This window comes from Neomonachus schauinslandi, chromosome 7 (genome assembly GCF_002201575.2).
Source record: "Neomonachus schauinslandi chromosome 7, ASM220157v2, whole genome shotgun sequence".
NCBI lineage: Eukaryota > Metazoa > Chordata > Mammalia > Carnivora > Phocidae > Neomonachus > Neomonachus schauinslandi.
In genome coordinates, this window is record NC_058409.1 from 23,585,410 (window position 1) to 23,608,995 (window position 23,586).

The window sequence follows — 23,586 nt, forward strand, 5'->3', positions numbered from 1 at the left end:
GCTACGGCCCAAAGCTCTGCCCTACATGGAGGGCACCCAAGACCCCCTAACCTAGCTCTGGCTGCTGCCGTGAGACACTCGAGAATACCATCTGAGGTGCCCCCCCTCCCACTAAGTCCCACTTAGGCACGGGGTGAAGCAGCAGGAGACGGAGGGGAATCCCGGGCCTCTGGGAGATCCCAGAGCAGCCAGGCTCACTGGTGCCTGCTCCCTCATGCTCAACTCCCAAGCCCTGGGCAAGGACCTCCCTGGGGACTCAGGTCTCTGAGCTGTACTGCACCCTAGCACCGGGTCTGTTCCAGGTCTGTGGATTTCCCCCAGGGACACCTCAGCAACTCTGGAAGGGTGTGCAGTGCCCACGAATACTGTGACACATTGCTAATGTTGGCTGTGGGTGTTGTTCGGTAGGGGGCCAAGTGGGGCGGGGGGCGGGCTGGTTCTTAATGGGTTTAGGAATATGCTTGGCGCCTAATACATGCTCCTTTCTTTAATGCTCATAGCAACCCTACAAGTTAGGCAGCATTTATAGCTCCATTTTATAGGCAAGGAATGCAAAACTTAGAGAGGTAAAGGGTCACAAAACTAGTTCATAGTAATGAACTATGGCATTCTAATCCATGTCTGAAAAGCTGGAGAGCATGCCCTAATATACCAGCTCTCCCCCAAGCAAGATGGGAGAGGCTTAGAAGACACAGCGTAGGGGAGCCTACATGGCTCTGTTGGTTAAACATCTGCCTTTGGCTCAGGTCATGATCCCAGGGTTCTGGGATCCAGCTCCACATGGGGCTCCTTACTCAGAGGGCAGCCTGCTTCTCCCTCTCCCTCTGCTGCTCCCCCTGCTTGTGCTCTCTCGCTCTCTCTCTCAAATAAATAAATTTAAAAAAAAACACAGCTTATTCACAAGCTGGTTCCCTGAGTGACACGTGCCTGGAAAATTCTTTGTTCCCACAGCCTTACGTGGACTCCCCCCGCTCCCTCTGCACGCCCCCCCAAGGCCGGTCTCAGGGCTGATCATAATGCCGGTCCTATCTCTGGAGCGAGGAGTCATGGCAGTTTGATTCCCCAACTTTACTGTCTTGTTTTCCTTTCCGGGAGTTCATGAGTTCTGGAAGTTATGGTATATAAGTGTCGTGGCCATAAGCAGAGCCATAGCGCACAGAGTGTGAATGTAAAACACGTCTGCAAAGCCGTGATCCTCTCTGAGCACGGGCCGCCAGCTGGGGCCTCTCTCGGCTGAGGTATCTCCACAGGTAAGACAAGGCAGGCCTAGGGTCATCCCTGGAGTCTTCCCAGGAGGGACAGGTCGGGCAGCCAAGGTCCCCTGACCCCTGTGGTACCTTGCGAGGACAGGGCAGTTTAGTTCTACCTCCTAGCACCAGTGACAAAGTGACACTCTGCTAGGGTTCTGGGTTCTGGGCACAAACTGTGCCTCCCGGAGCCAGGGCCTTACCTGCACCATTCGCTCAAACATGTGTGCTAAAGGCAAATAGGCAATGTGCACATCCGCACAAGTGGGAGCCCACTGACTCTGTAAGAAAACAGAAGGAGCCCAGGCAAGGCCCGGTCAGTCAGGTGGGCGTCTTACCTGGATTACTCTCTCAAACATGTGAGCCAGAGGCAGGAAGGAGATGAGCACATCGTCCTGTCTCGGAAAGATCACTTTCTGCAGGTGACGGGCATGGGAGACAGAAAGGAAAGAAACACTGACAGGAAGACGACGAGAGAGTCATAAAACAATACAGAGAAAATGGTCCTGGAGGGGCAAACAGGGAGGGGGAAGGGAAATGGGGGGGATGGAGGGGGGACAAAGAGAGAGGCCAGATGAGAGAGAGAAACAGTGTGAGAGAGAGAGAGGAAGGTGAAAGGCGCAGGAAGGACAGAGGGAGAGAGAGACAGGGCAGCGCAGGAAGCCGAGTGTTAGGGCGCAGCCAGTGGGTCTAGGTTATCTGCAGAAGCAAAAAGCCCAGTGAAGCACACATAAACCAGCAGAGTCGAGCTCCGCAGGGAAGTCTCCTCCGGGGCCAGGCCCCCTTCGCCATCTCCCTGGCCCACCTGGGCAGGGAGTCCAAGGGGCTAGACTTGTTGGCCCTTTCTAGTCCTTCTTCTGGAACAGGGACCTGGGGAGCCCTAGGTCTGCACCAACTGTGGCTAGGGTAGAAGCCCCAGGCAAACAGATGGCTGAACCAGGCCTCGAAAGCCATGGCCTGTGGACAGAACCCGTAGGGGAGGCTGAGAGGGAGCCCTGCTGTGCACCCCAGCCCACGACACACACAGGGAACTGACCTCAAGGATTGGGGGGGGCCTGCACAAGGCCTGCGCTCAGGGGCGGGCTGGGCCCTCGGGAGCTCTTCTTTGCTGGACTCCCCTGCCCCCCACCCTTTCACAGGGCCTTCGTTCTCCAGGGCTGGCTTTTGAATGAGTCTGGACAAGCCCTGGGAACCTGGCTTATGGCTCCCGATGTGGGTTCAGCCACCAACAGCCTCTCACCGCCTTATACCAAAAATCTATCAGGGTCTGGGGGGCATGTGCTCCATAATGCCATCTGGCATGAATGTAGAAGAGTGATTTTTCTCCATAGTGGAGAAAAAGCCTAACTTGTGTGAAAAGGAACATTCCTTTCTCCTTAAGGAACCTTGCAGGACATATGGATACTCACCACTTGTGGAAAAACGTCCTTCTTTGTCGGTTATAAAATGCTAACATGCTTTTGTCAGGCCAAGATATCAAGCTTTTTTTTTTTTTTTTTTTACTTTAGATTTACCTTTTTAAGTACAGTCTTACAAATTAGCAGTTGCCATTGTTTCTCAGACTCTAGTAGTCCTTAAACACAAAATGACTGAATTAAACCCTGACCTATGGGAAAAACAAGTTATTAAGGATTACTTTCTAAATAAAGGTAGACAGGAAACCACAGATATCTCAATTTTTGCAGTTAAAAATGAAACGCAGGTTTACATGTTTCTCTTTCTGGGATCTTAGCACTCTTAGAAATCAAACTGGCTATTTATCAGGTATGGATCATTTCAGGGCTTGGGGGTTAAAGTGTCTGTAGAAGTCGGATTGCTCTAATGTCAAAAGAAACTCCTGCCTGGGAAAGGCAGCTCAGATTACATCAGGGGGAAAAAATAGAAAACAAACAAAAAACCTCTGAGGCTCCAGGGTGTCCTCAAGAGAAACCTGTTTAGTGAGTCTACTTTATTCACCTCTGTCACTTTCAGAAAGCCTGAGAAATCAGCCACCACGTTCCCATGGGTGAGCATCGCACCTTTTGGGCTCCCTGAAAAGAGAAAGCAAAAAGGCAAATTAGTTGGAAGCTCAAGGGTCAGTGCTTGAGAAGAGTGCCCAAGTTGACAGTCCCAGACACTTCCGAGTCCGAGCTGTGCCGGAGACTTTCCCCCTGAGTCTCCCAGTAGCTTGGGACGGCAAGGCAGGCGACACAGTCCCACAGGCAGGGTGCCTCAAGGCCTGACAGGCTGGCTACTTGGGACCTGTGCCTTCCCTTCTCCTGCCTCCCCGGGGAGCACAGGCTCTCAGCCTCCAGGCTCCTCACATACACCCAGTACCCTGTGCTGCTCTCTGGGCCGAGCAGGTCTCGTCTCCAGAGTCCAGCAACCATTTGTGCTGGCAGAGGACTTCCTTGCTACATGCAGCACCTGGAAAGGCCCCAGGCTCAAGCCAGGCTAGAGGAGCAGAGCGCGGGGGCAGCCCCTCCTGCCTGTTCACCAGCAGAGATAGGACTCGAGAAGGATATTCTCACTCTGTCTTGATAAGACCTTTCAGGATTGCTTGTAGTGAAACCCAGGTCTGCTAGAATGACTCAGAACACAGAGGCTAGGTGGGGGCCCAGAGCCCAGTAGGCTGGGGAGGGAGACCAGCTGGTCACCATTTCACGTCAGAGTGGATAGGACACACATCTAACTGGCCTCTCGACTCCTGGCCTTGCCCGTCATTGCGAGCAGAACACAGGGAAGCCATTTCTCCTCTCTGTTTGCTTACCTGTAAAACAGGGACAACGCCCACCTCACAGGGCTTTCAGAAGGTCTAAGGATATAATCCATGGTCAAAAGATGTTAAATTAGAAGTTTCCAATAAGGCAGCAGATACAACTGTGAAACTCCAAAAGTGAAGGGCCAGACCATGAGTAGAATTTACCCAGTAAATATTAAACAAACCAATATGTTAACTTTGCAACCCTCACCTAGAAAGAGGTAATAAAAAGACTAAGTGGCCTGAGATAAAGAGAGTATTGTAGTATATGCCACCCCATTGCTCACATTAAAATGTTTAGTTTTATGCTATGTGAACTCTACTTCAGTGGGGGGGGGGCGGAGAGGAGGAAGAGAAGGAGAAGAAGAAGAAGAGGAGGAGGAGGAGGAAGGAGAAGAAGAAGAGGAGGAGGAGGAGAAGAAGAGGGAGGAGAAGGAGCAGGAGGAGGAGGAGGTGAAGGAGAAGAAGAAGAAGAAGAAGAAGAAGAAGAAGAAGAAGAAGAAGAAGGAGAAGAAGGAGAAAGAAAGAAAGAAAGAAAGAAAGAAAGAAAGAAAGGAAAGAAATAGAAGGGGAAGAAGAAGAAGAAGAAGAAGGGGAAAAAGAAGAAGGGGGAGGAGGAGCGGAAGGAGGGGGAGAAAAAGAAGGACGAGGAGGAGAAGGGGAAGAAGAAGGAGAAAAAGAAGAGGGAGAAGAGGAAGAAGGAGGAGGAGGAGGAGGGGAGGAATGGATTTGTGAGAAGAATTTCTTCGGAGAGAGCTACACAGTTCTATAGCCCATCAAAGTGGGAGGAACAGGGGGGTCCTCTTTCCCAACCCAAAACCCACGCGAACTCAGAGCTCGATCACGTTCCCTGCAGTTGAGGGTCCTGGTGAGAAATGTGAAAAGTGTGTCTGCAAACAAATAATAAATCCCAGGGACTGGATGGGGAGTTTGCAGAAAGAACAGCAGTCTGAGGGGGTGGTAGTGGGAATGGTGGGTTAAAAAGGAGTCTTGTCCACTGGCCAGTTTCCCCCTGACTCAGGGAGAAGCAGTCGTGTGCGCCACAGGCAGAAGTGCAGTGGAAAAGGGAGCAGCCAGCAAAGAGAACACTGCCTGCGATCGAGACAACTCCCAGAAGTGGCCACGACACAAGGAGCAGGTTTTAAAGGTCTGCCCCAAACCATCTCTTGACTTCCCTTTCCCACTTCCTTTTTCTCCCTCCCCACTTCCACTTGGTGGGAGAGGGCCCAAAGCTTCATTAGCAAGCTGGAGGAGGAGGAGAAACACCAGAGCGAGAGAGGAGGGCCAGACCACCCGGTCGGCAGCCAGCCCTAGCTGGGGAGGGCAGAAGTGGCAGCAAAGTGGTCAGTTCGCACTGTGGACGGACACCTGCAGGCCTGAATTCAGACTGTCGGTGACTTACGACACCCATGAAACTGACCTGACAGTGTGACCAGAAAAGGCATGAGGTGCCTCTGTTTTCATCCAGGGGCAGAAAGAGAAGTACCCCGCACTGACTTTGAAGGCAGACGGAGCCAAAAGTCAAGCTGCTCTCATAATTCTATCCCATGTGGCCTGTGTGCTCAACTTACTGGCAGACGCCAGAGCGTCAGGAATGGCCCCGTCTCGGTCTGACAAAGATGTGTGGTGGGCGGGGTTTTAACAAGTCTCTGGCACACGCACCCATACTGCAAATCACCAAGGGGACTTGGGGGACGCAGAAGGTTACAGGGTTTTAATAGGGAGCTGTTCAAATATCTTTTTTTTTTTTTAATGAAGATATATGGGATCTGTTTTTACCTCTGCTGGGCCTTCTTTCATCCCAGCGTCTTTCCTCAAACCTAAGCCCTGAATTGCCTCCTATGTACAAATCCCACAGAATCTCTGGGTCCACAGACTATTCTGAGAGTATCACCTGGAAATTTTCACCTGTGGATCCCCAAGTTCTGGAAGTCTCTAAGGAATACCCCCCAAATACTAGGTATGAAATCGGAACTTGCACAAAATACCACCCAATGCTACAGAGCTTTAGATCTGCTAGGCTGGCTGACTTGCTCATGCCTAATGCAACTTCAAGGTGGATGGCTGTGAATCTCAAGAGAGAGAAAGTTGTCTTCATTCATGAAAACTGTCTGAATCCTCCATTCAGTTCAGTCCACAACACACACAATGGTAGCATTTACTCAGTTCTGCTTAGACAAAACTTTTTCCTCTCCAACACGATGAGAAAAGTTTGCACCTTTTAGAAACAAACTTTTGGCTCTGTCTGTGCCTTTAAAGTTGCTCAGTGGGTGGGGGGCAGTTCCTTTTCTGCCCCTGGATGAAAACAGAGGCACCTCATGCCTTTTCTGGTCACACTGTCAGGTCAGTTTCATGGGTGTCGTAAGTCACCGACAGTCTGAATTCAGGCCTGCAGGTGTCCATCCAAAGTGTAAATCTGACCACTTTGCTGCCACTTCTGCCCTCCCCAGCTAGGGCTGGCTGCCGACCGGGTGGTCTGGCTCTCCTCTCTCGCTCTGGTGTTTCTCCTCCTCCTCCAGCTTTCTTGCAGGGTATGAGTAAGGTTTTATAAACTTCTAATGGGTTATAGAATTTTTAAATAATCCCAGAAATGTTCAAATGATGTCCTCAAGTCATGCCTCGATGTGTTCAAGGATGAAGAAGAAGCACATGTTGACAACAAATCCTACAACGGGATGCAGGGTCCGAGCTGGGAGGTGGGAGGTGAGCCTTTGGAAAGTTCTGCTTGTTTCTCTGATTCAGGAATAGTGCATGCTTCTGGCTGCATTTCCTTCAATGTGATATGGGAAAATTTCCAAGTTACTCACGTAGAAGAACAGGTACTCATTCTTCACTAGACCTCCGGCAAAGTTAAAGAACCAGCTCTCTCCTTTTCTGGTGCATCATCAGGAGAGGTGCTGCTGCCCAGGCCCCGACATCTCAGCAGCATGAGACCTACTGTCCCTTTCCCACCTTCTACTCACAGGCTGGCCATCCTCCCTTTTATTTTTCTCTCCAGCTGCTGAAGGAAAAAACTCTTCATTGCACATTCTGCAAATGTCATTTGGGCTTTAGCCAGTATTCCTGGCTGGAAATCCACGGCTGACATGCAGAAAGGCCTTTCACTGGCTGAAGGTCTGCCCTGGATGGACACTGGCTCCAAGTGAGGGCAGTCATGGGGTGAAGCTGAGCCCAAGGTCTCTCCTACAGGGCTGGGTGGGAGTGGGCTTGGGAGCAGCGCTGGGCCCTCTGGCTGGAAGTTCCTCTGGCTGCTTGTTTCCACTTTCACACAAAGGTGGGTTATAGAAGAGGCTGGTGACAGAAATGCTTGGGAAGTTCTATAATGCAGAGTATTCATCTCCCTGCTTGAGGCTCCCACATCTTATTTAGGATTGAGCCTTACTTTCATCAATCACATGCCCACCATTCTTTTTTTTTTTTTAAACAATCAGACTTGAGAGCTGGTAGGAATACAAGTAATAACTCTAATAGCAGCCAGTTACTAAACACCCACCAATATGGGCACTGTCCTGGGTGGGCATCTCATACATGGTAACTCAGTTATTTCTTAAAACAGTCTATGCTGCAGATATCAGATGGCCTCATTTTTTTTTTTTAAGATTTTTTTTTTTCATTTGAGAGCGAGAGAGAATGAGCAGGGGGAGGGAGAGGGAGAAGCAGGCTCCCCTGGGAGTCCCACTTGGGCTCAATCCCAGGACCCTGGGATCATGACCTGAGCTGAAGGTAGATGCTTAACTGATTGAGCCACCCAGGAGCCCCACGGATGGCTTAATTTAATATCCAAGGAACTGGGGGCTTAAGAGAGGTTAAGAAATTCTCCTACAGCAGGAGCACTGAGGTGTAGTTTCATGCATATGGTCACATAAGTCTTGAACTGAACGGTGTAAAACAAATAGGTCAAGGAGAGTATTTTCCCGAGCTCCTATCTCTGAGCAGCCACAGACGTAAGGCTGATGGCCATCTTCATGCTCAGCTAAAGGACTGCACATGACTGAGCTTCCCTGGGTGTCCTCAATTAGAACAGAAGAGATGCTTCTACCCACTCTTCCTCCCTTCTCCAGGCAGGGCACGTCTCTTTCCTGGCGGCACCTGGAAGCCCCCTCTCTCCCCCAGTCCAAACCAAAGCTTTGGGGGCTCGGCTCCACTGAGCAGCACCTCCCTTTCCTCCATCTCTAGTGGCTCTTACTCGATGCCAAGAAACACCTGCAGGGGTTTCCAGGAAGATAACAAGAGCCCCACCCCCTCCAGGTCTCTGCCAGCTCTACTCTTGCTCTGCCGTTCCTTCAGAGCTGATCTATTTTTTTTTTTTTTACATAAACTCTCTCTTACAGCACAACATACATATAGTAAAGTGCCCAAGTGAGTATAAGGCTCAAGAGATTTGTTTTTTTAAGTGAACTTACCTGTGCAACCAGTACCAGGTCAAGACAGAGCATCATCAATAATCCAGGGCACCATTATCCTGGAAGGCAACCGTTAGCCTGACTTCTAAAACCGTAGACTAGTTGATGATGTGTGTAACTTTGTATCAAAGAAACCACCCAATCTTTTGTGCCTGGTTTCTTTCACTCAACATACAGTGAGGTAGAATGTTCTATTGAGGTATACCATTCCACCGCCGATGGGCACTGGAGTTGCCTCCAGATTCTGACTATCCACACCGCAAGGTCATGAACATTCTGGAGCAGGCCTTTTGGTGACAGGGCCAAGCTTCGTGAAGGAACTGTCCACCTGTTGAAGTGACATCCTCACCTCCCATTCACTCCTCATTCCACCGCAGTCGGCTTCTGCGTCCAGCCTCCACTCCACGACTAGCCTTTGTCAGGAGCACCAGCCAGTGTTTCGGCGGCGGCAGCGTCCTGCAGGTGTGGCTCAGCCACCAGACAACGCTGACAGATTCTATTCTCCTCTAGCATCTCTGGCCGCACCTGCTCAGCCTCCATTTGAAACTCCGGCCCCCGTCACTCCTCTCCGGCCAGGGCTTCCAGGCCCTGTCCCCACACTGCTATTCCCTCACTCAACTCTCCCTCAAAGCAACATTTTCCTTCTTGCAGCCCATCCTCCGCACATACTGTTCCCCCTGTTGAGAATGCCCTTCCTCCTATTCTCCCCCAGCTACCGATCTTTCAGGACTCCGCTCAGATGGACTTCCTCTGGGAATTCTTTCTGTCCTGCTCTTCCCACCTCTCGGTGGCGTAGTGCTCCAGGCACGTTGGGATGCGGACCCTCGAGGCGGTGACCACATAGTACCAAACTGCTCGGTGACATGAGCTGTGAGTTCATGAAAACAGGGCTCTGGCTTACCCATCCCTGTGACCTTAGCCCCCAGCACTAGGTCTGATGCATAGGGGATGCTCCATAAATGAGCTGAATGAGTCAATCTACATAAAGTAGAAAAAGAATGCTAAAAACATATCAATTAAGAAGGATATGTTTTGGGCGCCTGGGTGGCTCAGTTGGTTAAGCAACTGCCTTCGGCTCAGGTCATGATCCTGGAGTCCCGGGATCGGGTCCCGCATCGGGCTCCCTGCTCAGCGAGGAGCCTGCTTCTCCCTCTGACCCTCCCCCCTCTCATGTACTCTCATTCTTGCTCTCTCAAATGAATAAATAAATCTTAAAAAAAAAAAAAAGAAAAAGAAAAAAAAAAAGAAGGATATGTTTTAGGGGCGCCTGGGTGGCTCAGTCGGTTAAGCGACTGCCTTCGGCTCAGGTCATGATCCTGAGGTCCTGGGATCGAGCCCTGCATCGGGCTCCCTGCTCTGTGGGAAGCCTGCTTCTCCCTCTCCCACTCCTCCTGCTTGTGTTCCCTCTCTCGCTGTCTCTCTCCCTCTGTCAAATGAATAAATAAAATCTTTTAAAAAAATTATTAAAAAAAAAAAAGGGTATGTTTTAAAAGACCACTATATTTTCTTCTCTGGGAAGAGGGGGTGCATGTCCTCATAGGATACGTCTTAATTATCATTCATGGGGCCCAATTTCCCAAACTGGACTATGTTACACCCACAAATTATCTTTTCTGGAGGAGAGGGGGTGTCGGATTCTAGTCCAGCTAATAGTCATTTTATGAACTATGAACAACCAACCCACATACCCAGCCAGGAGCCATCCCTGAGCACAGACGAATCCCAAGCTCTCACCTCCTCCAGGGCCTTCTTGGCCTGACTACGGGCTCCAAAGCACGGGCTTAGTCTAGGAATTTCCACAGATGTTTCCGTCGTATACCAAGAAGAAAATCTTCCCAGAATGATTCCACCAGAATCAGAAACAAATGTCAGGTTTAGATCATATTTTCCATCTTTCCCATCTTTCCCCACCGGGAGAACAGTGTGGCTCTTGGTGAAGCTGCGAGCCAGGACGCTTACTATGGAAGGGAAGCTGGGCCGCTGGGTCGCTGGGTCGCTGGGTCCGGCCGGGGCTGTGAGGCTGAGGACACGCATTGCTGATGTGGTCGACAACAGGTTGGCTACCAGGGGCACAGCAGGCTCAGGCGAAGGCCAAGGAAATCCAAGCACAGCCAGGCAGGGTGATGAGAGGTGTGCTCAATTGTCCAGCTCTGCCCCTGGCACCAGCAACAGCTCTAGAGTGGGAGGCTTGGGCACTAAATCGCGACGTGTTGGCCAGGCTCCGTACATCCCACTGCCACCACACAGAGCCTGGGCAGGACAGCTTAGCTTCCAGTTCTGACTTCGTGGCCTGGAAAAGCACTAGACGTGAGGCCTGTCCTCTCCAACCGGGTGACAGCCCATTTCTGCACTGTGACGTTCTTTTCCAGAAACGGGGGCAACATCAAGTGACTCAGGAAAAGCTTAGGGGCACGCTCAAAGGGCAAGGGTCTAAAGCTAGAGGCCACAGTAGTAACGTGCTCCCCAGCCCAGGCTGGAGAGACAGGTCACCAAAAGTTTATGTCATGAAACTCATGACAAAGAACAATATAAACCTGAAGGGCATTTTTGAATTGTGGGTTGAATCTAGATGTCAGCTCCTGGAGAGCAAATGCTATATTCTTTCTTCTCTGACAAAAATTAGCAATGTGGTAGAAACCCTCAAACCCATTGAGTTAATGGCAAAAATTCATCTTGATCCAACGAAGCCACGTTTATCGTGATCCATCCTCATGGAGAGTCCTGCTTATGGGGCTGGTCAGACTTAGAGGTTACATCTGTGGAAAGCGTCGGAAGCCCCGGATTCACTGCCTAGCCCACCAAGAGCTATCATCAAGGCAGGCCGGTTCTCAATCTGGAAAAAGAAGGCTGGAAACTCCTTGCCCATTCAGGGAAAAGACAAGTGACTTCCAAAGTCCATAGATGAGATGGAGCAGCAAAGGGGAAGAGCACTGGGCTGGGGGTCGCGGGAGCAGGGCCCAAGTCCTCCACCTCCACTTGCTGGTGGTGTCCACCTGGCCAGCCCCCACACCTGCTGGCCTCACAGGCCGTGCTGGGGCCCCAGCAGCTCAGTGACTGGGTCAACAGGGCACTGCAGACTGTGACGTGCTGTGCCTGTGACCATGCTCCTCATGTGTGTCCTGACCCCCGCCCCAGGACAGCCTGCCTTGGCTGTCCCTGCTAAAGCTGCTGTGTGCACTTCTCTGTCGGCACCAGGCATGGGGAGCGTCACTTCTGCTTGTCCTCGTCCCCACAGCACACCAGCCCCACCCCACAGAGCCTTTGCACCGCCTTTTCACACTGTCCCCTCTCCTCTTTGGCACTTTAAACAGCTCCCATCCCAGGTGAGAAGCTGGGCAGAGTGGTGGCGGCAAGTTTACGTGACTGGCTCGTAGCCCCCCAGCAAGTGGTGGAAGTGGGACTCAAATCGAGGCTCTCAGACACCAAACCCCATACCTCTTCCCCCGTCCCCGACACAAAGGCCACGCAGGGGCAGGAAGCAGAGAGGTGAGAGCTGCTTCTCAGGGAGGGATGACATGACTCAGCTACCCGGCCCTCCTCTGGCCCCGGTGCCAGGGAATGGTGAGCCCCCACCCTGTACCTCCCAGGTCACACTGTCCATCCACGTCCAGCCACCTGGGCTGCCTCCTGCTGGGCACTGGGAGCGGCAGGAGGGGCCCATCGTCTGGAGCCAGGCACAGGACAAGGCTCAGCCCGTGCCGCGCAGGGCACCAGAGCCCCCTGCATCCGCTGCACCAAGGCCGCCAGGGAAGCTTGCAGGTGGCCCCGGCTGGTGATCTGGGCACCTCTGCTCACCTGTTGTGCCGCTTGTGAAACACACAATGGAGAGGTCGCTGGGCTTCGGGGGCTGCAGAGTTGAGAAGAGGTGTGAGTTAAGGGACCCAGTGTGGCCAGCCAGGGCCCAATACCCCCAGGCCCCTCTACCAGCTGGCCCTTCTGTGCGCCCCCACCTGCCACATGTGGGGCCGTGCGCATGCCCTGCGTGCTGCAGCCAGAAAGGCGGGCTGGCACATCCCTAGGAAAGGGGAAGAAAGGCTGAGGAAACCTAATGGGGGCTTGGACATCCATCTGTCCCACTAACCTCTCACCTGCGTCTGGGGCCTCCCTAACTTGAATCTGAGTTCAGTTCTAGATGGGATTGGGCTGCAGTGGCCACATCTAGCCCTCGTGGATATGATCCAGTGCCATCCTTCCTTCCCACTTTCTCCCAAATGTCTGGGGTTAGGCTTGGGAGCAGAATGTGTGGCCCAGGAACTGATCTTCCCACAGTGTCACCAAGACTGTTCTGCGTCAGGCCCTTGCCCCTGACACGGGGCACAGAGTCCTGGGGTCACCAGGAAAAGCCGAGCACGTCTGCTCGTACACAGAGGAGGTGACACGAGTTCAGACTGAGGGACAAGCCAGACCTCTCCAGACGAACAGAGGGTGGGCTCTGGGAGAAGAACAAGAGGCAAGGGCATGCCAGGGGGTCGGAGAACAGTGCTCTAAGGCTGGCGCATTGGGTGCGGGAGGTGGGCACCTCCCAGAGCCACCCACGAAGGGCCAGCCCATGTATGAGAACGCTCAGGGGCCGGCAAGAAGAGGGGGCAGGGCTGAGCTGGAGGCAGGGCTGCAGGGAGAGGCCGTGTAAGCAAGCTTAAACCCCCACAGGGCCCTCCCAGGGCCAGTGACCGTCACTGGTGACGCAACCCCAGGCAGCACCACTTGGGGGTGACACGCAGAAAAAATCACAAAGCAAAGATGAACAAAGACAGCTTCTGCTCACCCTGTCCTTAGAGTTCACTACCGTCAAAGAAAAACATAGGCCGTCCCAAAGAAAAGGTTCCTGGAGAACCAAGAGTGGCCAGGATTGGCTGCCCTTTTTCCCTCCCTCCTCAACACCTGACTCCTGGTTCAGGTCACTCTCTAGACCCTCACGCACACAAGTCCTGGCGCCCTGAGCGGGCATTTCCCAAGCTGCTCACAGTAGCTGCTTATCAGCACAGGGGGGCGGCTCTGACCTCCTATCAAGCCCCTGGCAGGGGTCTGTGAGGGTCAGACCTGCACAGCATCTTGCTCAATAAAGACCTACTGGCCGATGAGCTTACCACAGGAGCCTGATGATTCTGTTGGCCACACTCCTGGAAGAGAAAAATACTATTTTTAAATGCTCAAAAGTTCTTATCAATCAAAACAAGTGAAGAAACAAAAAATCAAAACAAACTCAGTCTAGTATGTCTTGCTCTTGTGTGGAGTCTAAAGTTCAGGATTCCCCATCCAGACGCAGCCCATGTGGAGAAACCACGGGAGCGGCCTCTCCTCAAATACACATCCAGGCCTGGGCCACCGCACACATTACAGACGAGGGGCCTGAGGCCCGGGAAAGGCGAGGCACTGTGCACATGCGCAGTGCAGGAGACAGCTCAAGGTGCCCATCCAGACAAACATTCAGGACGGAGGGGCTAGGTGGCCAGGACTTCCAGATAAAGGGTCAGGGCGGGAGGGGCAGATGGGGGTTGCCAGTGTAAATGTGGCCCCAAAAGCCACGTGCACAAGCATTACTAGTTCAGACCAGGCAGGCACGCAGGAGGACAAGGGGAGAGCCCAGGAGCCTATGTCCAGGAAGGTACAGTGGGGGTGAGCTGCTACTGAGCAGGGCATGAGGCCCTGGAGGCCAGGACGGCCTGTGTCACTCCAGCAGGCCATAAGCTGCCACCAAAGCAACAGCTCCGGGAAGGTCACACACAGAACAACTGGTTCTGCTGGCCGCTGGGAGTCTCGGACACATTGAAAGAACCCCTCAAAGACTCCCGGACCTCCTGTGTCTAGTCCTCAGGTTCAGACAGGCTGGAGAAAAGGCAGCCCCAGAGGCTACGTGAGTAACTCTGGGGCAGGCTGGTACCACCACCCACCTGTTGGTGCCTCTGTCAATAACTGTGCCAGCCAACGGAGCCTGTCGCCTAGGGGAGGCCTGTGGGCACCAACCCCCCACCCACCGCCAGCCCTTGCGAAGCCTGCCCTGTTTCAACCCTGACATATCCTGATGACCTAAGACATCCAGCCCAGGGCATGAGAGGGGCAGATAACCAGCGGCTCTGGCTCAGGGGCCAACGAGCTGTGGCCCAGGACACAGCCCAGGAGCAGAGCCTCACCTCCACAGCCTGCATGGACTTAATGACCACCCCGCACTCCTGCCCTCTGTCTTTCAGAGCTTCCTCGAACGGTTCCATGATGATGATGAGCTTGAGCCCTGGAGTCTCCTTCCTTTCCACATGTTCCAGCAGAAGCACAGCCTTCTGAGGTTTGTCCACGACCACGGTGCTGATGTCGGCTGAAGGGAAAGTCAGGCTGTGTGAGCACAGGCTGTGACCGTGGGTACACGCGCCAGGCAGCAGAACCATGGGCTGCGTGTGCCCGAGCTTGGGTGTAAATAAATGCACTAAGACAGGCCACGCAGGCCATGTGTTGTATGGAGAGGAAAACGCAGGGAGCTCTGGAGAAGCCAAGGACAAAAGGCCAGGGAACCTCCTAGAGCGGCTTCTAAGCATTCCTTTGCTCCAGGCTCAGGCTCCATAATCTCAGGTCTGCTGGAGATATTTGGCACCCTCGCCCCTGCCCCTGGGCATCTGCCCCAAGCTGGACGAAGCCTCGGGGAGCTGGAAGTCTGTGTGGGGGCTGGTGCAGAGGCTCCTTCATGATAGCCAGGCTATCATGTGGAAGGTGCCTTTAGGTGAAGTGTAACTGGGGAAAGCCAACTCAAGGGCCAAAGTGGAGAATGTTCTTCGAGAATGGAGGCAAAGTGTTTTTAGTGTCAATCAGTATAATCTGAGAGGCGGGGATCTGGAGGGCTGGCTGCCAGTGGCAAGAGGGGGATGTGGTTGGCTCACCTGTCCTGATGATGTAGCGGATAGCCCCAGGGCCCAGGGTGTCATAGAGCGGGACCACCACCATAGAATACGTGTAGCAGGCAAGCTCTGCGATGATCCACTGTGGAGACACACAGGTCTGGGGTTGGGGGAGCACAGAGCAGGCAGGAGGGCTATACGGCTCTTATGCCCAGGCAACCAGGGGACTTGTTCTGGGTCCTACTGAGAAGGTTCTGCTCTGGCCCTCTCCATGCGGCAAGGCATCCACAAAGCTAACCCGTTGTGCCTGCTCACCCACAGCCTTCTAGATCATGCATGCCCCAGGGAATTCTGAGACTCCAAAACAGTCCCAAGCCTGCTTAAAGGGCTTGCACGGCCTTCTTCCCTGGGTCCTTCTTCCCGCATGGCTCAGGGAACAGCGGTCTGTGGGGCTGGCTGTCGTGGATGGAGCTTGGCTGGGATGTCCACTCCTGATTAGGGGCAAAGCCAAGGGACTGGGGGGTGGCATGGACCAAGTATATTCATTTTTCCTCTTGTCCCAGGCCCTACAAACAGTAGGATCGGGGCTGTGTATGATACCCAAGCTCCTACGCCACCGATACCTCTAAAACCATTGAAGGCAGATGCTTACCTCTGGCCGATTTTGTGCAAAAACGCCAATAAACTGATCTGTACTTGGTTTACAATTGTGTTGGAGAAGTCCAGACCCTAGAAATTCAGCTCTGTCGGCCACCTGCACACAGACATGGGGAAGTAATGGAAAGCAAGGACTTTCAGCAGGGGAGGGAGATCCCCAGGTGGAGATTCCTACAGGTCTGAGACCTTCCCAAGTCCCTACCCAGGTCGGCTGGAAACCCTGTGAGGTAGCTGCCAGGAGTCTGAAAGGCCAAGCAAGGAAACAATGACCCTCTGACACCTTGCAGGGTACCCAACGAGCCCCCCCGATGCCAGGTCTACATGGGTTGACAGGGTGGGGACTGTCCTCTGTCACTCACCTCCTGGTAGGACAGCCACTGATAAGGTTGCTTCGGCTTCCTGAAGCCAAGACAGGGTCCATTCCCTGCAGGGAGATAAACAGGCCTTGTGCCAGGGAGGATGGTAGTGTGGGCTGTCACCTGCACCTGCTCATCAGACACTTGAATGGACATCCCAGGCCATGGGGTGGTTGGTCCAGGAGTCAGGTGAACTGCCCTTTAGCTCCCTGTCTAACTTGCAGAAGCCCAAGAAGGCCTAAAGTACACAAGCATGATGTGTCCTCAGGGATCAGGGAGGCCCAGGAACAGGGAACGACACAGCGCCAGTTCCCACCATGACCTGTGTGATGCAGCCCCAGGAGGACACAGAGACCTGGCCGTGGGGCAGAGGTGGAAAGTCGCCTCTGTGGACCACTTCCTTTTGCCCCCTACCCTAGCCCACCCAGACATCTCAGAGGCCCAGGTTGTGAACCATGCCAGCCAGTGGCCTGGCAGTATGAGGCTTATCAGGGCTGCCTGTGGGAGATATAAAGTACGGGCTAAGAGCCAGCTTAAGGTCAGGCAGTTCTAAGTGCTAGAACAAAGCTGAGGTCAGCCCTTCGGCCACACACTGCAGCTACTTCTCCGACTGGGTGGGAGAAGGGCCAACAGTGGCTTTTTCCCTCTGAACCTGGGTACCACTCCCCTCTCAGGCCCCTGGCCCCTGCGTTGCCCCTCCCCACCTTTGCACCTGCTCACTCCCTGCCACAGCTCCTGCACACCCCCACGCCCCCTCTCACCTGAGATGCTGAGCCCACGGCGGAACACCTGGTACATGGTCCTGGCGTCATCGTAGTAGTGGGTGAGCAACTGAGGGCCGTCGCCGATCACAGATCGCCGGGCCCCGCCACTGTCCTACGAGCCAAGCACAGGCCAGGGAAGCTGGCTGAGGCAGGCAGAGGCATCAGGAGAGGGCACCAGGACACACCAGGCGGTACGGGGCGTGGACACAGACTAGGGCCACATAGGTGGGACTGTGACGTGCTCTGCATGTATGCATTCACACATAGGGCCCAGACAGAACACCCGGACGGCACACACATGACCTCTACACTTGACCTGTGTGGCCCCGCACTCAAACACAGTTGGCTCACGCCCACAGGCCCAGCACACTGGTCTCCCATACGTACACACGGCACCCACAAAATGTCCAGAATTCCAGTCACAATTCATATACAGCTATGCTCACTCGTACAATGGAATGGGGAGTGCTGGCCGGCGTCCGGCTACCTCATCATCATCTGCTGCTGCTGCGCCCCTAGGTTAAGAATCATTTGGGTGCCATCCATCATTCACATAATAGTGTGAATTAGTTTGTGTACTGGCCGAAGGTACCTGTCCAGGAACACTCCTGCCCAGGCCGCTCAATCCTTCTACAGCACAAATTGGCCCCGTGTCTCTTTACTACTAAAAACCCAAAATAAATCCATGCTGCCCACCTCCAGGGTCCTGGCCCGTGGGGCTTTGTCCTTACTGGCCTCTCCAAGTGAGTTGTAATTATAAGCTTACCAAAACAGTCTATTACTTGCTCTGTGTCATCTTACCAAATCCTTACCACAACCTTAGGAAGTGGGCACTCTTTTTATTACCCACTTGGCAGTTGAGGACACTGAGGCCCAGAGAATTAAGAAACTGCCAAGGACCATATAGCTAGTAAGAGGCATGGCCAGCCCTTCAGGGCTGCCAGTCACCAAAGGCCATTCTGGTCACCACTCTGCTAGTCCAGGGGTACCCCTCTCCACCATCCAGCTACCCCATGTGAATCACTATTTCCCAAAGCCACCAAGTGCAAGAACACATACCCACACCTCTGCACACATCATGCCTTCTGCAGGAAAAGTGCCCTGAAGATCCCTGTCCTATCTAGACCTGCATCTTCTCCTACCACACAAAATTCTGCCATGCTCATGATTGCCGAATGCACCCTCAAGAGCAAAAAAGCAAGACGCTGAACTGTGTATGCAGCAGGATAGCATTTAAAAAGAGGGGCAGGGGCGCCTGGGTGGCTCAGGGGGTTAAGCATCTGACTCTTGATTTGGGCTCAGGCTGTAATCTCATGGTTGTGAGGTAAAGCCCCCCTGCCCCCAGGCTCCGTGCTCAGCACAGTCTGCTCAAGATTCTCTCTCCCTCTCTGTCTGCCCCTCCCCCTCCTCTCACTCTCTCTTTCTAAAATAAATAAATAAAGTCTTAAAAGAAAAAAAAAGAGGGGAGGATAACTATCCATTCGCTCATGGACAGTTCTCTAGGGAGAACTCGCAGGCAAGGGGAAGAAGGTTTGAAGCTTTTCAGTCTGCGACCTTTTTCTCTTTGGAAGTGTGAATATGTTATCTATTCAAAATGAATAAAGTTTAAGAAAAAGACAATTTTTTAAAAGGCAAAATAAATTTCACAAGCTTAAGAAAGAAAGAAATCTCACTAGTCCTTTTAGATTGAGCCTGGAATACCCTTGCCCAGGCTGGGCCACTGCCCCTGCTCCCCTTGGTGGCCCTCCCGTGAGTCCATGTGCTCTGGGAAGACAGGGCCATGAGGTGGGCTCAGCTCTGAGTTCCAGCTCCAAACCAGCGCTGGGCACAGGGAGACCAAGAGCAAAGTTACCTGGCGGCCCCTTGAGAACCTCAGGCTTTCTACTGAAGCACTGGCAAGCCAAGCCTTCCCACCCAAGAAGCAGACAAACTAGAGATCCGGTGCAAGGCCATGGATCAGTTCCTGGGAAAGGCAGAGAAGCATCGTGTAGGAGGCCCCGGGGAGGTGTACTGGCTCACTGCCAGGGGAAAATGAGATTCTCTGCACCATTTTGGGTCAAATCAGCTGCAAGTTTGCCTTCTGCCCTCAAGACGCCTCTGCCCACTCCTTGCCGCCAGCTATGACACTCTGCTCACCTCCACTTCCTCTGACTGCATCAGGAGGTTGCATGGTGGTTGTAAGGCCTTTGGCCGGTGAGTGAACCAGTAGGCGAGGATGGCGGCCAGTGCACCCACACTCACGAGGGTGGTGGCTGAGAGGCTGCGGAAAAACTGGCCCAAGTCACCCAGCTCAGGCAGCCGCAGCAACCTCAGGATCTCCTGGGTCTGCATCTTCTCCAGAAGCGAGAGAATGAACTCTGCAGGAAACAAGAGGTGGGTGAGAGAGGAGAGCTGATGGCAGGCCAGGGAGGAGTCTCAGGTCTGTCCTTCCAACTGTCTAGGATCACAAGCGACACAGCGACCTTGGCCAGGCCCTGGCCAAACACACTGTAGGGCGGGCCCTGGGCTAGCTGGGGTACACAGTCGCCTGGTGCAACACAGCACATCCCAGAAGCTGGCTTCCTAGAAAGGCCCTTCTAGTGACAGGCCGGAACCCTGAGGAGTCACCCTTGAGAGTCAGACATCCAGCCCAGTTCTCCTGAGAACCATACGCGCTGGCCCTGGGCCATGACTGACAGAGGCTTCCGTATCTTCCAGAGGCCAGCGCATGGTCTGACAGCTCCGGAGTAAAGCCTCCTGAGCCCCAGGGTCTGGGTGCACCACCTCTCCCGTGTGGTCATACCATTGTGCTTCTCTTTGCTCCTGGAGTAAGAAGAGCACAGTGGCCAGAATGAGTGGGGTGATGCAGGCTCCTCCCACCCCATTCCAAAGCTCCCAGCCCCAGGCCCTGAGCCTGAGGGAGACAGAAGGCAAAGGGAGCAGAGCCCACAGACCCATCCTGACAGACACCTCTGGCCCTCATGACATAAGGTCATCGATCTATCTGGCAAGGGTCCAGTGAGTGACACAGCAGGGTTCCCCCAGGTCCACATCCTGATCCACCACAGGCCCTCCTTGAAGGAAAGTTGGAGCCAAAGTCTTGCCAGGGCCAGAGGTGATGCTGGGGCCAACTTTCTGAGGAAGAGTAGCGTTACCAAGAGCAGCTGGGGCGGGGTCAAGGCCCCGCTCCCTGGCCCCAGACCACTGACCACTGTGCGCACTGTCCCTGACCAAGCACCAAGAGGTACAGGTGGCCCCACCATTAACTGGGCCCCTTAACTGGACATCCCATCCACTAATGTCCAGAGCAAACGGAAGTGGCCTAGGGAGCACGTGTTAAACTGGTGGGAAGGGAAAGGAACCAAGGCCCAGAGAGAAAGGGCTCAGCAAAGTGCATTTCTCGTGATACCGCCTATGGCGGGCAGGGTGCCAGGCTTGCCCACCCCAGCCCAAGGGGACACAGTAAGCCTACCAGGGGACAGAGAGGATGCCTTGGGGTGGGCAGCAGAAGCGTTTCTGTGGGAAGCACTAGTGACTAACTTTGGTTCAAAGAGAACAGGTCCCAGGAGCTACCACATCCTCCTGATGGCTAAGTGAACCGTGTTGGCAGGGCAGACATGGCCAGCTGGGCTCAGGGGTCTGCATTTCGCCCAGGACTGAGAGAGGGAGCAAGGATGGACCAGGCATGGGATGCTTTTATCCCTGCTAGGGCCTCCTCGGAGTCACTGCCCAGGCAGATCCGAGGCTAGAAACGCCACACAACACCTACGGGTCTGCCAGCAGAACGAGGGCTGGGTAGGCTCCAGGCACCACTTCACCATCCACAGCCGCTCTCCTTACTGGCCGTCTACCTCTGGAAGCATGGCTGTGGTTTCGCTTCTTGGGAAACAATGAGAAACCCAACAGCAGCCATTCTACCGCCACAGGACATGAGCCAAGCAGCAATTGCCTGACCCCTGAGAGATCTGCTGAAATCCTGACAATATTTGTACTAAACTGTAACATCACCACACCAGAGATGAGGTCAGTGATGTGCCAGGTCATCGCCAAGAAAGCAGGCAAATCTTGCTTCAAATCCCTTCTCCTTCACTTATAAGCCATACGAGGTTTCACATAACCCACCTCTGTGGACTCCCCTTGCCCATCTTTAGAATGCTCAGTCCAGGCAGGTCCAAGCACCGGGCAGAGGTGGCTAGGCCCCGGGAGCTGATGCTCTGTGCATGGCACAACAGGCCTTCTGAGTCCTGAGAACACTTGTGAACCACCCACAGACTCTGGGTGCTGCCTGGGGTGCAGAGAAAGTAAGGCCCCAAGCCAGCCTGGTCATTCTCACTGAGTTCCTGAGCTGGAAACCCAGTTTTCCTGGCAGCCTCCTTGAGCTAGATCAGTTTGCAGGCTACCCCACAGGAACAAATCACTCCGGGCATATCGATCACATGAAGGTACTGCACCAGCTGAGAAGAGGCCCAGCTATGGACCCCAGTGAATTCACCAAGGAAAACCACTCTGGGGAAGACTCTGGGCAGGGGATCAGCCAGCTTCCTTGGGACATTTACTTCCCTAAGCTGCAGATGGGGAGACTGAGTCACAGCCATGCCTATCAGATAAGTGACTTAGTCTACATATAGAAAATCCAGATACGCTCCTCAGCTCTTGGGGTGGGCTCCAAGCTCCCGGACATTGCCTCTAATGGGCTGAACTGGGTCAATGGGCTGAGAAGCCTCGGACAAGCCCAAGAGCTCAGCTACGTGGTCCCAAAAATGTCAGAGAGAACCCTGGAAAGGTAGCTCCCTACCAACAGTACACTAGCCCTTGGCAGTTGCTCCTGGATGCGAAGCTGCAGCAGAACGTGGGCATCTGCAGCCCTTGCTGCAATGCTGGGGTTTTCACAGAGCACAGCCCAGAATGGCCAACTCATCCATCCACCCACACAACCCCCAATCACGGAGCAAACCCTCACACGGTTCCCCGCTCCCCTCTGGCTTGGGGCCGGGCCCTGGGACAAGCCAGATGTGGGTCTACCCTCAGTTCCGCGGAGGAGACACGTGAAGGAGGGGGCAGGGCCATGCAGCGCGGTCTGGGTCGTGATCAGGCCTGGGGGGCCAGAGAAGGTGCCCGGCTCAGTATGGGGAGTCAGCACTGGCTTCTGGCAGGGAGTCGTACTGGTGCTGAGACAGAAGGACGAAGAGGAAAGGGTGTCCTGAGCACAGGGAAGCCAACATACAAGGCTGGAGCTGAGAGAGAGCGGGGAGCACTTAGCCAGCTGAATATTCCACTCAGGAAATGTTGTACAAATGTGTCACTGCCACAAGTCTGAGAGGTGGCCTCTGTCACCAGTCACCAAAGTAGCACAGTCCCCAGGAGAGGGAAGAACAGAACTTGCCTAAACTTCCTGACTTGCTGGTGTCTGGGAAGCCCTTGCCTAAGGTGGGAGCGCACAGACGCCGCCGAAGAAGGGAGCTGCCGTCTACTGGTACACAGGGAGCAAGAGGGGGAGCCGGGATCCAGGCCCCAGACTACAGCCTCCCCAACCCCTACCTCGTTTGGGACGGCCACCCACCCCTGCCGGCACTGGACCATCCATACCCACACCTCTACGTCCGGGGCTGCTGAGCCCACAGATAACTGGCTCCAGCCCTGCTCAGAAGAGCCCAGGCCCAGACTGCAGGGGCGGGAGGCAGCACGAGGCCACCAGAGCCCGTGAAGCGGCAGCAGCTAGTCAGGCCCGTGGCTGGTTCTCCACCGTGCACACACTAGGGGTGGGCGCCCTCCCTCTCACCAACTTCTCCTGGCTGGGTCCTTCTCTCTAGGAAGCCCACTTGCCTGGGGCAATGGAAGGTGGTGGAGAAAGGGTTTGCCTCCCCCCTCCTCCTCAGGTCGGGCCCGCACCCCTGCCTGGTGGGCAGCACCCGGGGCAATCGGTGGTGCACCGTGTCATGCTTCCAGGCTCACCAAGCTTCTCACACACCGTCAGGGCCACCGCCTGCATCCACCCCGAGAGTCCCTTCAGACCTGGGAGCCACTGCAGGGCAGAGCTGCAGATTCAGGTCTTGTGAGGACACAGGCCTGAGAGTCAATCAATGCCACCAAACCCTTGGCATGGGGGCAGGGTAGAGCCTAGGCCTGGGAGTCACTCTTTCACAGGGCCTCGGCCTACTCTGACCTTCACTCCCTCTCCGTTGGACCAGGGTAGGACTCGGAGGTCCCTGGGGTGCCAGCAATAGCTGCCTCCTCCCATGCCCCAGGAGGCTCTCCTGGTGGCAGTAGCATGGGACAGGGATGGGGGGGTGGGCAGTACCCAAGGGAATCAGTGGGGCCCTGTTGCCAAGTGAGCTGCTGTGTTTGCAAATATCCACCAGGAGGGAGGACCCCACCCTCAGCGCAAACCGGTCTCCCCTCCTCCAGCATATCCTATGCCTTTTTCTCCTCTGCCACAGAAGAGTTCAGGATACCAGCTGGTGGCAAGGGGCCTGGGACTCCCGCCACCGTACTAGGGCCTCCACTGATCGGGGCCCTGGAAGGTAGGTGGTGAAAAGCAGAGCTGTCCAAGCGCAGGAAAGGAGACGATGGGAGGAAAGAGACCCTGGTGGGGAGCCTGCTGGTGCCACAGCAGCCG

At 54.2% G+C, this 23,586-nt stretch overlaps 1 protein-coding gene across 4 annotated transcripts in view; it reads right to left on the reverse strand.

The window, feature by feature from the left end:
- Positions 1 to 19,352, reverse strand: part of ACSL6 (acyl-CoA synthetase long chain family member 6) — a 41,027-nt gene extending 21,675 nt beyond the window's left edge. Inside the window, exons 1-10 of one of the 4 annotated variants that reach the window (XM_021702203.1) lie at positions 19,128 to 19,352; positions 16,989 to 17,103; positions 16,231 to 16,295; positions 15,867 to 15,968; positions 15,257 to 15,356; positions 14,522 to 14,700; positions 13,478 to 13,510; positions 12,186 to 12,237; positions 3,204 to 3,277; positions 1,451 to 1,528 (exon numbers count right to left, since the gene is read on the reverse strand). In XM_021702203.1, the coding sequence (XP_021557878.1) occupies positions 1,451 to 1,528; positions 3,204 to 3,277; positions 12,186 to 12,237; positions 13,478 to 13,510; positions 14,522 to 14,700; positions 15,257 to 15,356; positions 15,867 to 15,968; positions 16,231 to 16,295; positions 16,989 to 17,103; positions 19,128 to 19,322 (993 nt within the window). In that variant the 5' untranslated portion in view covers positions 19,323 to 19,352. Of the gene's footprint in view, positions 1 to 1,450; positions 1,529 to 1,585; positions 1,664 to 3,203; positions 3,278 to 12,185; positions 12,238 to 13,477; positions 13,511 to 14,521; positions 14,701 to 15,256; positions 15,357 to 15,866; positions 15,969 to 16,230; positions 16,296 to 16,988; positions 17,104 to 19,127 lie in introns of all 4 variants that reach the window. The other 3 variants (XM_021702205.1, XM_021702204.1, XM_021702202.1) reach the window with 3 other exon arrangements.
- Between the last annotated feature and the right edge of the window lie 4,234 nt (positions 19,353 to 23,586).